Source organism: Aquarana catesbeiana, linkage group LG11, assembly GCF_042186555.1.
Source record: "Aquarana catesbeiana isolate 2022-GZ linkage group LG11, ASM4218655v1, whole genome shotgun sequence".
Classification (NCBI taxonomy): Eukaryota; Metazoa; Chordata; class Amphibia; order Anura; family Ranidae; genus Aquarana; species Aquarana catesbeiana.
In genome coordinates, this window is record NC_133334.1 from 8,896,101 (window position 1) to 8,910,529 (window position 14,429).

A 14,429-nucleotide genomic window follows, 5' to 3' on the forward strand; every position below is an offset into this window, starting at 1 on the left:
GAGGGAGGCAACACTGGATCGACATGAGAAATTAGCGAAGCCTGGGACCCCCACGGCAGACATCAATTCTTCAACATCAAAATTGGTGGCCTGAGGAGTCCATATGTAGGGGAGGACAGTCTGGTCCAGAATTCGCAGAGATCCGGATAGCAGCAGATGACATCTGTGTCCCCAGGCTGTGGTACCACAAGAGGCTGCATCTTTTGGCCGACCAGACTGAACCCAGTGCAATCACTGTCTGGTCTTCCTTCCACGCTTCCTTCCGGGCTGTGGCTGTGCAGTTGGAGATGTGGCAGGAGGAGGAGTAGGACCTGGAGGAGGACTGGGAGGACCTGGAGGAGGACTGGGGGGACCTGGAGGAGAGGGAGGAGGAGGAGGAGGACCTGCAGGAGGAGGAGGAGGACCATCACAAAGGTGTGTCTGAGGTGTCATTTGGCCCCTCATACCTTTCTCAAGAGCCACCAATATGAGGGCCTCACACATGACTTGTTGGCCCTCCTCCATCCTCTGCATTTTATATGCAATGAAGGCAGCAATGTTCTCCTCCATGGTGTGGGGTGCTCCCAGGAACTCTGTAGCCCTCCAAAAGAATCCTATAGCAGTCTCCTCTAGGGCACTCCTCCTACTGCCACTTTCTCTTTTCAGGGGGGGTGGAGGGACCTGCAGATCAGCCAGCCGGCTCGGCCTGGCCACCTCCTGGCTGAGACATCCCTGTGTATGAAAAAGGGACATGGTTGTAATGTTTTGCTTCATCAATCCCAATCCTAAATTAGTACTCCCAACTAACATCTAGTTAACATCATTGATTGGACAAGCAGAAATATTTAGAGGAATGCTATACCTGGCTCAATCTGGGCTCCTCCACATGTGGCCTGGAAGGCCCAGGTTGGGCGTCAGAAGCCTCAGCCGGGGGGGAAGGAAGCGTGGAAGGAAGACTGGAGAGGGATGGCCTGGGTTCAGTCTGGCCTGCCAGAAAATGCAGCCTGTCGTAGTACAACATCCTGGGGACATAGATGTCATCTGCTGTTCCGGATCTCTGTGAATCCAGGACCTTCTTGCGCTCCCTCAGATATGTGCTCCTCAGGCAACCAATTAATATCTTTGAATAGGTGATGTCTGCCGTGGGGATCACCTGCTTCACAATTTCACACAATTGCACCAGTGCTGCCTTCCTCTTTGTTTGGTTCTTGAAATGGGGGTGGTTAATCTCCCACAGACAGGGCAGCTCCCTTAACATATCTATGAATACTGACATGAAGTCATTATCTTTGAGTAGCAAATCCATGTTCACTGCAAGACACAACACAAGACAAAGCCTAATGTCAGACAAAACTCTCCTAATCTTGTTACAATATAGGCCTCAATCTAGAAGCAGTATAGGCACAAGTTTGTCTCTTACCTTCGTTCTTACGATCGGTGCATCCAATGCTCCTTCCTCCGCTCACAGATCGTACGTAATACGCACGCGTGTTACGCTTTATACACACTGCGCATGCGTGTAACTCCGCCCGCCCCTGACGTTCTTTCTAGTCTATTCCCCGCCCCTTTTCGTTCGGCCCAGTGGGTGAAGAGCACATGGCGGAGTTACAGCAGGTGCATGCTAATTCTAGCAACGAGGAGGAGGAGGAAAGCCCGGATCCGGACACGTCCCGATCCAGAAGGAGACGTTTTAAGGCCACAAATATGTCCTTTGGGGAGATGTTGGAGATGGTCGACATCATGAAGAAGTCCGACTATGACGGAAAGTATGGGCTTTACCCCAACCCCAACATCAGAAAGGCCAAGATCATGGCGAAAGTGGTCAAAACCCTTCACAGGAATTTCGGGGTACGAAGATCTAAAGATCAGCTCAGGAAGTGGTGGTCGGACCTGAAGTTGAGAGAGCCAGAGCAGTACCGAAAGATCCGGAGAGTGCTGCAAAAAAGTAAGTAGTTGTGCTGTGTTCCTATTCTTTCTGTCTTTATTACGTTCGTGCTGCTCCATATGCTTTTATTAATTGTAACGTTTAAAAGGGCAACTTTAATGTTCATGGACCCATTATTCGTTCGTATCAAACATTTTTCTTTCGGCCTCTAGAACACCATTGTTTAGGCCATATGCATTTTCCCACATTTTTTTGGGGCCTACTTGGATGCCAAATATTTGTTTGTGTAGATGGGTTTGTTACTAGAATGAAATGCAAACTAGATTGTGTGTAAGGAGAAGACACTGAGCAGCTGTTTTCACATCTGGACACTGGAGCACTAGTGTGGGACACAAGAACACCATTTTTATTAGGGGGCCACACAGGTGCTCCAGTGTATACTATAGGGGGGTCTCCATCCGTGAAGCTTGTACTAAACCGGTAAAGTATTGCAGCTTGACAAAGAGCAATAAAAAAATACATCTTGGAACTCGGCTAAAATAGACAATTGTACCCCACTTCCAAGCAATGTTTCCTATTTCTAGTTCTGCCATCAAATATCTGTGTGCTAATTATACCATTTTTGTTTTACATAGGGGAGAAAAGACTAGGAGGACACCCCTCATCCGAGGAGACCAGAGACCCCCCACCTCTGGAAGAAGGGGAACTTACACCAACACAAGCTGAGCAGGAGGAAGAAGAAGATGTGGTGGAGATTGGCACCACAACAGGTGAGTGTCTGCGACCACAGGCTCAGGTAAAAGAGATGGATGGTGGCAGATTTTTTGAGACCTGTCTTTTTTTTCTTTATCTCTTTTTAGGTGATCGTGATGTGAGGGATAGAGAACGCTTTACTTCAGAAAGTGCCCAGATCCTGATCGGGGAGATCATGGGGTGTAATGCCGAACTGCAAAACATCCAGCAAAAAATCCATGATGTTATTAAAAAAAATAATAACATCATTGATGTTTTGGGGCGAATTTAAAACCCCACAAAATCACTTTTTGTATTGTGGTTCAATCTTTAAAATTTTTTTGCAATGTTTTGAAAAGCCAAATTTGGAGGATGCACACAGTGTGCCAACATGTGCTATCTGCCATCACGGGAGATCAATGGACGCGTTTTGGGGGTGCAACCCCTTCCTCAATCATAAAGTCGCGTTGAGGAAGGGCTTGCTCCCCCAAAACACGTCCCTTGATCCCCCCTGATGGCAGATATCACATGTTGACATTGGGAAATTGGTGTGCATCTTCCAAATTTGGCTTTTCCAGGGGTGATTTCCCCCCATCTGAACGCTATATCAAACCCAGTTCCTAAATACTGATGTCTGATATAGCCTTCAGGTTTTACCTAATGTGAACTTTGTAAGTTCAAGTTTTTTGGCTTTCTTGTTGGTTTTACCCAGGCCTGTTTTATCTGAAATGGACATTTCAATTTTTGATAATGCTACTGCAAAAATTGTTATACAAGAAACATGTTGGTTTGTTTTAAAAACCTTTGGTAAATGCACATGTGATTGTGCAGGTATAAAAAAGTGGCTTACTCAAGAATGTGTGGATTATTGTCTCAACACTACAACACTTTTGGGGTGATGTAATAGCTGTTTTATGCAAAAGTGGGGGTTATTTCCTAAGGGCAAATCCTCTTTGCACTACAAGTGCAGTTTACGTGCAGTTGCAAGTGCACTTGTAGTGAAATGTGTTTTTGCATTTAGGAAATAACAGCCAACAGTGCTTTGTATAAGGTTACCCAATCACGACATTTTCTGCACTCAAAACATTTCTGTCAGGGTCAGCTAAAACAAACACAAGCAGTAAATGTCCACAAAGATTTTCTTTTTTTTTTTAATTTTAAATAGGCTTCACATATTGTCTGGCATATTGATAGCCCCCCTACCCGCAAAGAACTCCAGGTAGCGTAACCGGACATCACGGGCACTCAGGGAGGGCAAGCCAGGACGGCCACTTTCAAGCGCCGTCAGTGTGGTTTGATGTAGGATTCCGGCCTCAGGCCCAACTTAGCCAGCATAGTTGGCCGAATGTTTCCGTAAAAAGTTATGGAGAACACAGCACGCAAGTATTATATGGTTCAGTTTATACTCCGCCATATGGATAGGTGTCATAAATAGGTGGAACCGGCTGGCCAGGATTCCAAATGTGTTCTCCACCACTCTTCGGGCTCTGGCCAGCCGGTAATTAAAAACCCTCTGTTCCGGGGTGAGGGTCCTCATCGGGAATGGCCGCATCAGGTGGTCCCCCAGTGCAAATGCTTCATCAGCAACGAACACAAATGGGAGTCCTTCCACATTGTCCTCTGGAGCTGGCAAGTCCAAGCTGCCATTCTGGAGACGCCTGTAGAACTCCGTCTGGGCGATGACTCCACCATCGGACATCCGGCCATTCTTCCCCACGTCCACATACAAGAAGTCGTAATTAGCCAACACCACCGCCAACATCACTATACTATTAAACCCCTTGTAATTATAATAGTACGACCCCGAGTTGGGTGGTGGGATGATGTGGACGTGTTTCCCATCAATTGCCCCTCCACAGTTAGGAAAGTCCCACCGCTGGGCAAAGTGGGAGGCCACAGTCTGCCATTCCTGTGGCGTGGAAGGAAACTGTTGAGGAAAAAACAATAAACATTACTATTTTTACTCTGAAACATGGCAAGCAGATTAGACACAAACATTATGGGGCAACCTCCAGCATTTATTAAGGGGAATTTAACAAGGCCAAAGTATAAGGTACACCTATCATATTCCCCCTCCCCCCCTCTCATGGGCCATTTCTAACATTATGGGGTGTGTGGAAATCTTGGACAGGTAACCCTCTTCACTTCATTGAGAGATGAATGCCTAAATAATGGGTATTACTTGGAACAGCCCCTCCTTAGTTACACTATTGGCAGCCCACTAGACAGGTAAGAAGTGTCATAATACAAAGATATAAATACACACTGTACACATTTGAGGACATTTGGACATTCTGCTATTACCTATCAAGATAATAATAGGATACAAAAACTTTAAACAGTACCATTGGAAAGTATACAGGCAGGCCCTTGCACTACATGCTTTGGGTAATTCAGCCATAAATCTGACCACAAAAGAGATGGGTATAGTGTGTATGGGCTTGGCAAAGTCAGCAGATAGATGATTGAGGATAGAGAATTGGGATCAGCTGACTTAGTAGTTGGGGGAGGGAGGGTTACTAAAAATTATTTGGGGATACCACATAAAAAAGCCTCTGGCAATCTGCCTGAATTTAAATCAAAAATAACATTACCAAACATTTTAGGGGGTGTTTGGGGTAAAGCACTACTATGGAGCTGATAAAATACATTGTTAAGTGACTACATGAGGTGAATATAGGGCAGGAGACACCATGCTGGGGAGGTTATTGAAGGGCAAATATGTATGAAGGACCGAACATAATAATTACATAAAAATCCAGCATGCATGAGGACAAAGGGGACATTCACTGCATATTACAAGCATGGTAATTAGGGAATGAGGAAAGAAATACAGTATATTATCAAACATTAAAGACAATAAAATGTGATATAAAAGGATAAAAATCTTACCTTCATATACTCCTTCTGCAGGACCTGTATGATGGCAGAACAGGTCTCTGGGATAATGATCCCCAGAGCCTGGGGGGAGATGCCTGTCGAGAACTTCAAGTCCTGCAGACTTCTCCCTGTGGCCAAATACCGCAAGGTAGTGACCAACCTCTGCTCCGGAGTGATGGCTTGCCTCATGCAGGTATCCTGCCTGCTGATATAGGGGGTCAGCAAAGCCAACAAACGGTGAAACAGGGGGTCCGTCATCCTGAGAAAGTTCCTGAAATCATCAGGATTATTCTCACGGATCTCACGGAGCAAAGGCATATGACAGAACTGGTCACGCTGAAGCAACCAATTCTTGGTCCATGAACTCCTCCCCACCCTGTTCATGGACTGGACTTGTGTCAAGGTCAGGACCCCAACACCAAGCCCCCGCACAGCACGAACCCTACGAGGAGTACGCATACGAAACATGGCTAGAAAACGGTCGGCTGCTCAGAACGAAGTAACAGAACGCACTGAAGAACAGCAAGGCCTGTGAAGAGCGACCTGAAAAACAGCAACGAGCAGGCAAGATCACACAGAAAACTCTGATACGAACTGACTGCACGCACTGAAGAGCAGATACAAACCCACAAGCACAAACTGAACGGCAGAAAACGATCTGAAAGCCACGAGTCTGAAAAAGCGCAAATCGTCTCTCACCAAACTTTTACTAACACGAGATTAGCAAAAGGAGCCCAAAGGGTGCCGCGCTTGGTTCTGAACTGGCCTTTTCTAGTCTCGTTGTACGTGGTGTACGTGACCGCGTGGTTGGCGATCGGAAATTCCGACAACTTTGTGCGACCGTGTGTAGGCAAAACAAGTTTGAGCCAACATCCGTCGGAAAAAATCCTAGGATTTTGTTGTCAGAATGTCCGAGCAAAGTCCGACCGTGTGTACGCCCTATAAGTGTGAGATCTGAGGTTCTATTACAAGGGATGTTTACATTCCTTGTAATAGGAATAAAAGTGATCCAATTTTTTTTTTTTAAGGGACAGTGTAAAAATAAAAAATAGGAAAATAAAAAGGATATTAACTTTGTAAAAAAGTGCCCGTCTCTCCGTGCTCACATGCAGAAGCAAATGCATACGTAAGTCGTGCTCACATATGTAAACGGTGTTCAAACCACATGTGATGGGAGTCACTTTGGGTGTGGTTTTACCCCATGGTTCTGTTGTGTCTGTCTGAATTGGGAGAAAAGTATATTATGGGATGTATGTCTATGTGGAGGGGGGAATTCCTCCAGCAGCCCCTCCTAAGACTGTTTACTGATGAGAAGTTTGAATACACCTGACCTGTGTGTCTATTGTTATTGGACAGTTTACCCCACCCTGAATCCAAGGGCGGAGTGTCCCTGAGTTGTATATCTGTTGTTACATGTGTTTGAATAAAGAGTCTGATGTTTTTCACCCTAAACTGAGTTATGGGTGGTGACTGGGTGGGCTAAAGGGTCTTGGATAGTGCTGGTTCTGGACAAAGGAAGCATTTATGGCGGACATAGTCCTGTTGAGGACAGGGGTTCATCACACCACACATCTGAAGTACCACCATGATCGTTACAGCGAGTGCAATAATTCTAGCCCTAGACCTCCTCTGTAAGTCAAAACTGGTCCTTAAGTGGTTAAAAGTATTTCCTGAAAGTTGAAAGTAACAAAAAATTCTCTTTGTCTAGATCCCGAGATCGCAGTGTTCTGAGGACTGTTTAGCTGGAAACAGAGAAGTGCCGAGCTCAGATGTACATGAATGCTGTCATGGTTGTGTCCCGTGCTCAGAAGGAGAGATGTCCAATAAAACAGGTGGATTTTATTTTTACTTTCTAATGCCGCGTACACACGGTCAGATTTTTTGACCGGACTGGTCTGACAGACGCCGACGGACCAAATCCGGCGGACAATCCGATCGTGTGTGGGATTCACCGGACCTTCAGCGGACTTTTCCTGTCGCAAATCTGAAGGACTTTAGATTTGGAACATGCTTCAAATCTTTATGTCGTAACTCCGCCGGACCCAGATATCCGTTCGTAGCCAACCAATGCTAGGGCAGCTATTGGCTACTGGCTATCAACTTCCTTATTTTAGTCCGGTGTACGTCATCACGTACGAATCCGTCGGACTTTGGTGTGATCGTGTGTAGGCAAGTCCGGTCGTTAGAAAGTCCATCGGAAGTCCGACAAAAGTCTGTCGAAAGTCCACTGGAAAGTCTGTCGGACCAGTCCGGTCGAAAAGTCAGCTGGTGTGTACGCGGCATAAGACTTCTGTTGGTGGTAAAAGCAATGCAAGGAAACCCATAGCAGGCACTGGAAACAAAGTCAGTTGTGTATTAATGCAATATAAATGCTAAATATAGCTGCATATTGCCATGGGATCAGTTGTGTTTGCTTTTTTTTTGTTTTATTTTTGTTTGATAATCTTTCACATTGTAAACTAGACATGTGCAGAATGAAAAAAATTGTTTTGTTTCAGTTCGTTATTTACATAAATTTGTTTCATTAAATTAATTTCATTCTTTTTCGGCATTCATTTCGTTTATTAGTGTTCAAATCGATTCAAATTTTCCAAATTTGAATTCAAATATTTTTCAATTTGTTTTCCATTTTCCAAAGAGAATAAAATGGAAAAGAAGATAAAGGAATAGAATAGAAAAAGATATAGATAGAATAGAAAAAAATAGAAAATAATATAACAGAAAATAAAATAATAGAATATAATAGAGTAAAACAGAACAAAATAGAATAGAAAATAAAAGAACATAATAGAATAGAATAAAAAAAAAATGAATAGAATAAAATACAAAGAATATAACCATCTTCTGAAATTCGAATAGAAAAGAATAGAGTACAAAAGAATAGAATAAAAAAACAATAGAATAGAATGGAATAGAAAGAATATAATAATTTCCCAAAATTCAAATAGAATCAATTTGAATTTGAATAGAATAGAAAAGAGTAGAATACCAGAATAGTATAGAAAAAAAACAACAGAATATAATAGAATAGAAAGAATATAACCATCTTCCTATTCTAATCAGTCTTAATTTTGGCAGAAAATTTCGATTTAGTTTTAGTCTTAGGACTAAAATGGCATTTTAGTTTTAGTCCCATTTTAGTCTTCTGCAATTGTTTTTGTCGTATTTAGTCGACTATGTCTCCAGTACATTTTGGTCGACTAAATGTCTTATGTTTTAGTCGACTAAAATCTCCAGTACATTTTAGTTGACTAAATCTCATTTTAGTCATCTAAAATCGAATGGGTGTAATTAAATTGTAATGCATTAGTTAACATTTCTCTACAATTTCCAAACTCATTATATACTGCTGGAGTGAAAAATCTTGTATGTTATTATTTTTTGGTTAGAGGTAAGAACATGCACTACAGACCAATGTTAATTTTGAAGTCAAATTTCAATTTAGTTTTAGTCTTAGTCTTTTGACTAAAATGGCATTTTAGTTTTAGTATTATTTTAGTCATCTCAATTGTTTTAGTTTTAGTCGTATTTTAGTCAACTAAAATAGTATTCATTTAGTCGACTAAAAGGTTTTAATCGTTTTGGTCGACTGAATTATCACTGATACTAATCTATTCTTTTCCATTCTATTCAAATTTGAATTGATTCTATTTGAATTTTGGGAAATGATTATATTTTTTCTATTCTATTGTTTTTTTAATTCTATTATTTTTCTATTTGTTTATTGTATTATATTCTTTTCTATTACATTATTTTCTATTGTATTCTTTTCTTTTCTATTCTACTCTATTCTATTTTATTCTATTCTATTCAAAATTCGAATTTCGGAATATGGTTATATTCCTTCTATTCTATTCTATTATGATGTTTTTTTCTATACTATTCTATTAGTTTTTATTCTATTCTAATCTATTCTTCTCTATTGTATTAGAATTCGAATTGATTCTATTTGAATTTTGGTAAATTGTTATATTCTTTCTATTGTTTTTTTTTTCAATTCTATTCTTTTCTATTTCATTATAGTCTATTTTATTCTTTAATTATGTATTTGAATTCAAATTTATTCATTTTTAAATTTGCATTTCAGAAGATGGATATATTTTTTCTATTTTATGCTATTTTTTTTTTTATTCTATTCCATTCTATTCTTTTCTATTCTATTATATGTTTTTTTTTTCCCTATGGGCAGTTCCAGAAACCTTATAGAAAGAATAAAATGACTCCTCTACACTGTACCTACTGGAGGGAGTTCCTAACCACTTGCTGACTGCCCTATAGCAGTTTTACTTATATACTGTACGTGATCCTGCACTTCCGCCTGCAGGGGGCTCTTCTGCTGTGATTATTTACAGCAGAAGCCGATATGCGGGTGCCGGGCACTCAAAGTCCTCCGGCACGCGACGATCATTGGTAAACCACAAAGAACGGGGATCTGCCTATGTACATAGCCAATGTCATTAGTACAGTGACCGTGCATATTTTTAGCACTGATCAATGTATTGGTATTGCTGGTTCCCGCAAACTGTCAAAAGTATCGGTTAGTGTCCGATTGTCCACTGCAATATTGCAGTACAGATATAAGTCGCTGATCATTACTAGTATAAAAAAGAATAAATAAATAGAAATTCCTGAAATATATACTATAGTTTGTAGACGCATAAACCAAACAATATACGCTTATTGGGATTTTTTTTACCAAAAACATGTAGCAGAATACATATTGGCCTAAATTTAGGAAGAAATTATATTTTTACATTTTTTTTTTTAAATTGGATATGTTTTAAAGCAGAAAGTAAAAAATATTGTTTCTTTTTTTTCCCCAAAGTTATCGGTATTTTTAGTTTATAGCACAAAAAATAAAAAACGCAGAGGCGATCAAATACCACCAAAAGAAAGCTCTATCTGTGGGAAACAAAGGACCTACATTTCATTTGGATACAGCGTTGCATGACCGCGCAACTGTCAGTTAAAATAAAACAGTGCCGTATCGCAAAAAAAATGCCCTGGTCATGAAGGGAGGTCAAATGGTTAATATGTATATTACGTTGGCTTTTTCCATATGAAAACATTGTGTGGACTTCCATAGTTTTTGTCCAAAATACTTTTTATTCTGTGTAAATTAAAAACTAAAATCAAACATGTTCTAAAATTCCACAATTGGTTTTATTTTTCAGGAAGTGACAACTGCATGAGGTGTCTGGACCACGAATGGCCAAATGAGAACAAAACTGAATGTAATCCCAAGCTGATAGAGTTTTTGTCTTATACTGATAATCTATCTTTATTTTTCATGGTTATCTCTTTATTCCTTTGCATTTTAACTTTTTTGACAATGACTGTATTTATTTCATATGTAGATACCCCCATTGTCAGAGCCAATAACAAGAGCCTCAGCTTTGTCCTCCTGGTCTCCATCATGTTGGGTTTCCTCTGTGTGTTCTTGTTCCTGGGTCATCCCATGGATACAACCTGCTGGCTACGCCAAACATCCTTTGGATTTCTTTTTACCATAGCGGTCTCCTCTGTGTTGGGCAAGACTGTGATGGTTTGGCTTGCTTTCAAAGCCACCAAACCGGGCAGTGTGTGGAAAAAATGGGTTGGAGTAAAGCTGCCCAATTCTGTTGTCTTCATCTGCTCATCATTGCAACTTTTAATCTGCATTGCATGGTTGTCGGTCTCTCCCCCGTTCCAGGAGTTGGACAAACGCTCATATCAAACAAAGATCATCGTTCAGTGTAATGAAGGGTCAGTTATCGGGTTCTACTCTGTCCTGGGTTATATGGGGATCCTGGCTGCTTTCAGTTTTATTACAGCGTTTTTAGCCAGGACATTACCGGACAGTTTTAATGAAGCCAAATACATCACCTTCAGCATGCTGGTGTTCTGCAGTGTCTGGATTGCCATGATCCCGGCCTATCTGAGCACCAAAGGGAAATATATGGTGGCTGTGGAGATTTTTGCCATCCTGACCTCAAATACTGGACTGCTAGTTTGTATCTTTTTTCCAAAATGTTACAAAATTCTTTGTCAGCCCAACTTAAATTCAAGGAAGCATTTGCTTGACAACAGATGCAAATAACTTTTAAGGCTGGGTTCACACTATTGCGAATTGGTTGCTGGCTTCCCTGCATCCAATTCGCATGTCAAGAGATTGTGACCAGCTCTCTAGGGAGCAGCTCGGGTGTGAATTGCACAGGATTCCTGTGTGTCTTCTGGTCCGTTTTAGGTCCGAATTAAAAAAAAAACATTTTTTATCTGAAGCAGTGAACAGGGACACATCGAACCCCTGCTGTGAGTCACTCTGTGCAGCAGGGTGAACCCAGCTTTACAGTGATATTAAAGAGTTGTACCTTCATATTAAACTTAATGTGGGGCTTCCAGGAGAATTGAATGTCTGCTTTACTGATGGTCCTCCACCCCCCTAATCACATTTTAGCCAAAACCACTTGCACTGGCAGCTGGAGTTTTTTTTTTGGGGGAGGTGGCAGAAAACCACTGTCGGTCAGATCACCTGCACCCCCCCGGGGGCGGGGTCTTGTGGTCAGGCAGTCATCCAGCCCCACACTTACCCCATCTAGGTTGCGGATGGGCTGCGCTCCTATGGGCGATGGACAGCGGGCGGTAGGTGGCGGCTTCTATTGCATCCCCTCCTCCTCTGCATCATGGCGGCTTCTGCCATGCATCTCCTCCCTCCTCCTCCTAGACGTCCAATAGAATCACCTGTCCTTTCAGTCAATCAAGTGACGGCTCTCAGGGCTCACTTCCTGATTGGCCAGGAGGAGGATCAGTGTAACAATAGTGAATATTCATTCGTTATCATCACACAACTGGGTGTGCTCGAGCTCAAAGCTCTGCACCCCAAGCCCACCCTTTTTTTGGAGCCTATTAGAGGCTCTGGCTCTAATCACATGCTTTAAAAGCCCCCTTCCCATAGGAATCTATGCGTCCAGTGCCCTGCATGTAGATTAGTGGCTGGGCGCATGGATGGGGGGTGGTGCCCGTGCACCCCTAATGTGCAGGCAGCGACTTACCACTTGTCAAAAACAAATTGCATTTTTCTAGCAAATAAGTTTGGCGTCTGTCAGTAAAGTTGACCTTTTTTTTCATGGAAGGATGACTTTAAGGCTTGAACACAATGAATCATCCGCCAAGTAGAATATTTTCCTTTTGCAATGTTGCACCACAGGCATGCATACCATTTGTAGTGTTTCTTTTAACTTTTTAAGTTAATAAACTTGTTCACAGTTAAAAGATGTAAAACAGATATCTTCACTGATTTTCTTGTTCAATATTTGTATTGAAGGATTTGCATACAAAGTTGGGAAATTTGCAACATGGAGGAAAAATAATTCTTGCCACTATGCAGGGAGGACCATTAGGCAAGAATTACAGCTTATAACAGATATTGGTACATTGATTTTTAAAATCAGCAGAATCATGTGGGTAAAACAAGATGCCTTCCCTGGAAAGGCCCAGGGTTAGCAGTAGAACCATTAAAAACCGGGAGATGGGAGGGAGGCAAGAAACACAAATAAGAGTAAAGAAGTAGTAGATAGATTCAGTCAAAAAAACAATGGTAGTTGAAGCGCTATGGCTGATGAGAGGACACCTCTATTGGGGAGGTATGGCATGTATATCACAATAGAAATAGGTAAAAAAATTGCGCTATAAAAATCAAAAAGTCCATATGTGAACCAAACAAATGATACATGTGAAAAATAGTCCAGATTAGCGTGACAAAGCGAATAGTTCCATATCCGTGTACATCACCAAATAGCCCAGCGAATCCCCCACCAACTATGGAAAGGCTTACCAGCTCCAGTGGACCCCTTGTCACAGAGGGTCAATAAATGCCTGCGGCTTAAACCCAGTCAGGGCCTTTCTCCACACTTTAGGATCATTCCACACTCTGGATGGTATCAAATGGAAATGTATAGAGGGTTGCCACCAAAAGAGAAACCAAAACGGCTCCACATAGTGTAAATTACCCTTTAGGTTTATTAGGGATCTCACTCACAGCAATACACAATGAGCTGACATCTACTGTAAAAGTCTTAAGTTTAGTGTGTCGGCCAGCACACATCTAAATAAACTTGATCGTTTAGACACGAGAAGAGAGTTGGTGATGTCAGCACATCGCTTCGCCCACAATCAGACAGATCAATCCAGATACAGGGTAGGGGAGGAGGAGGGAAAGTCCATGTATTCTAAAAGTCTGTATGTCCTGGGGGCGCATGGGCTCCTCCCCCCATCCATATGTCCGGCCCCCTTATCTACTTGCAGGGCGCTAGAAGCATGGATTCCAGTGGGGGGGGTTGAAGAATGTGATTAGAGCCAGAGGCTCTAATGGGCTTCAAAAAAGGGTGGTCTCAGAGTGCTCTGAGCCCACACAGTTGTGTTCCAAATGGCGAATTAATATTTGCTATTATCACACTGATTCTCCTCCCGGCCAATCAGGAAGTGGGTCGTGAGACCCATTTTTTGGTTGGCCGAAAGGAGAGCCATCCTATTGGCCTATGATGAGGAAGGGGAGGAGGAGGAGGGAGGAGAGGTACGGCTGAGGAGACGCACCGGACCGTCAGAGCCGGGACACGGAGGAGACTGAGGGGGGAAGCCGCCACCTGTCAGCACAGGGTGAATGGGCTGGCGACCGGGGGGGTGGGTATGGTGCACAGTGGGGGCTGGAGCAATGGGGGGGTCCAGTGCATTTTCCGGCATCCCTACTGATGGAGCACCAGCCGCCACTGACAGGGATCCTTGTGCATACACTGGAAAGGCAGCCTGCTGAAGGGCAGAAGAAACTCTGTAGGTACTGAGACACAAGGAGAAAGGAGCAGCACCAATCTGAGTGTAGCAATATCAAAAAACAAGTTTATTTAAAGGTAATGCACTTATTAGACAATGGTGATTCTAGGCACACTGTAACTGTCAGCCAAGTAATAGCAGAGATACA

At 42.4% G+C, this 14,429-nt stretch overlaps 1 protein-coding gene across 1 annotated transcript in view; it reads left to right on the forward strand.

Moving 5' to 3' along the window:
- LOC141112896 (vomeronasal type-2 receptor 26-like) overlaps nucleotides 1-11,555 on the forward strand; it is a 106,565-nt gene extending 95,010 nt beyond the window's left edge. The window contains exons 4-5 of the mRNA XM_073605999.1: nucleotides 7,185-7,308; nucleotides 10,651-11,555. Coding sequence (XP_073462100.1) covers nucleotides 7,185-7,308; nucleotides 10,651-11,555 — 1,029 coding nt within the window. The remainder of the gene's footprint in view (nucleotides 1-7,184; nucleotides 7,309-10,650) is intronic.
- The last annotated feature ends 2,874 nt before the right edge of the window (nucleotides 11,556-14,429 follow it).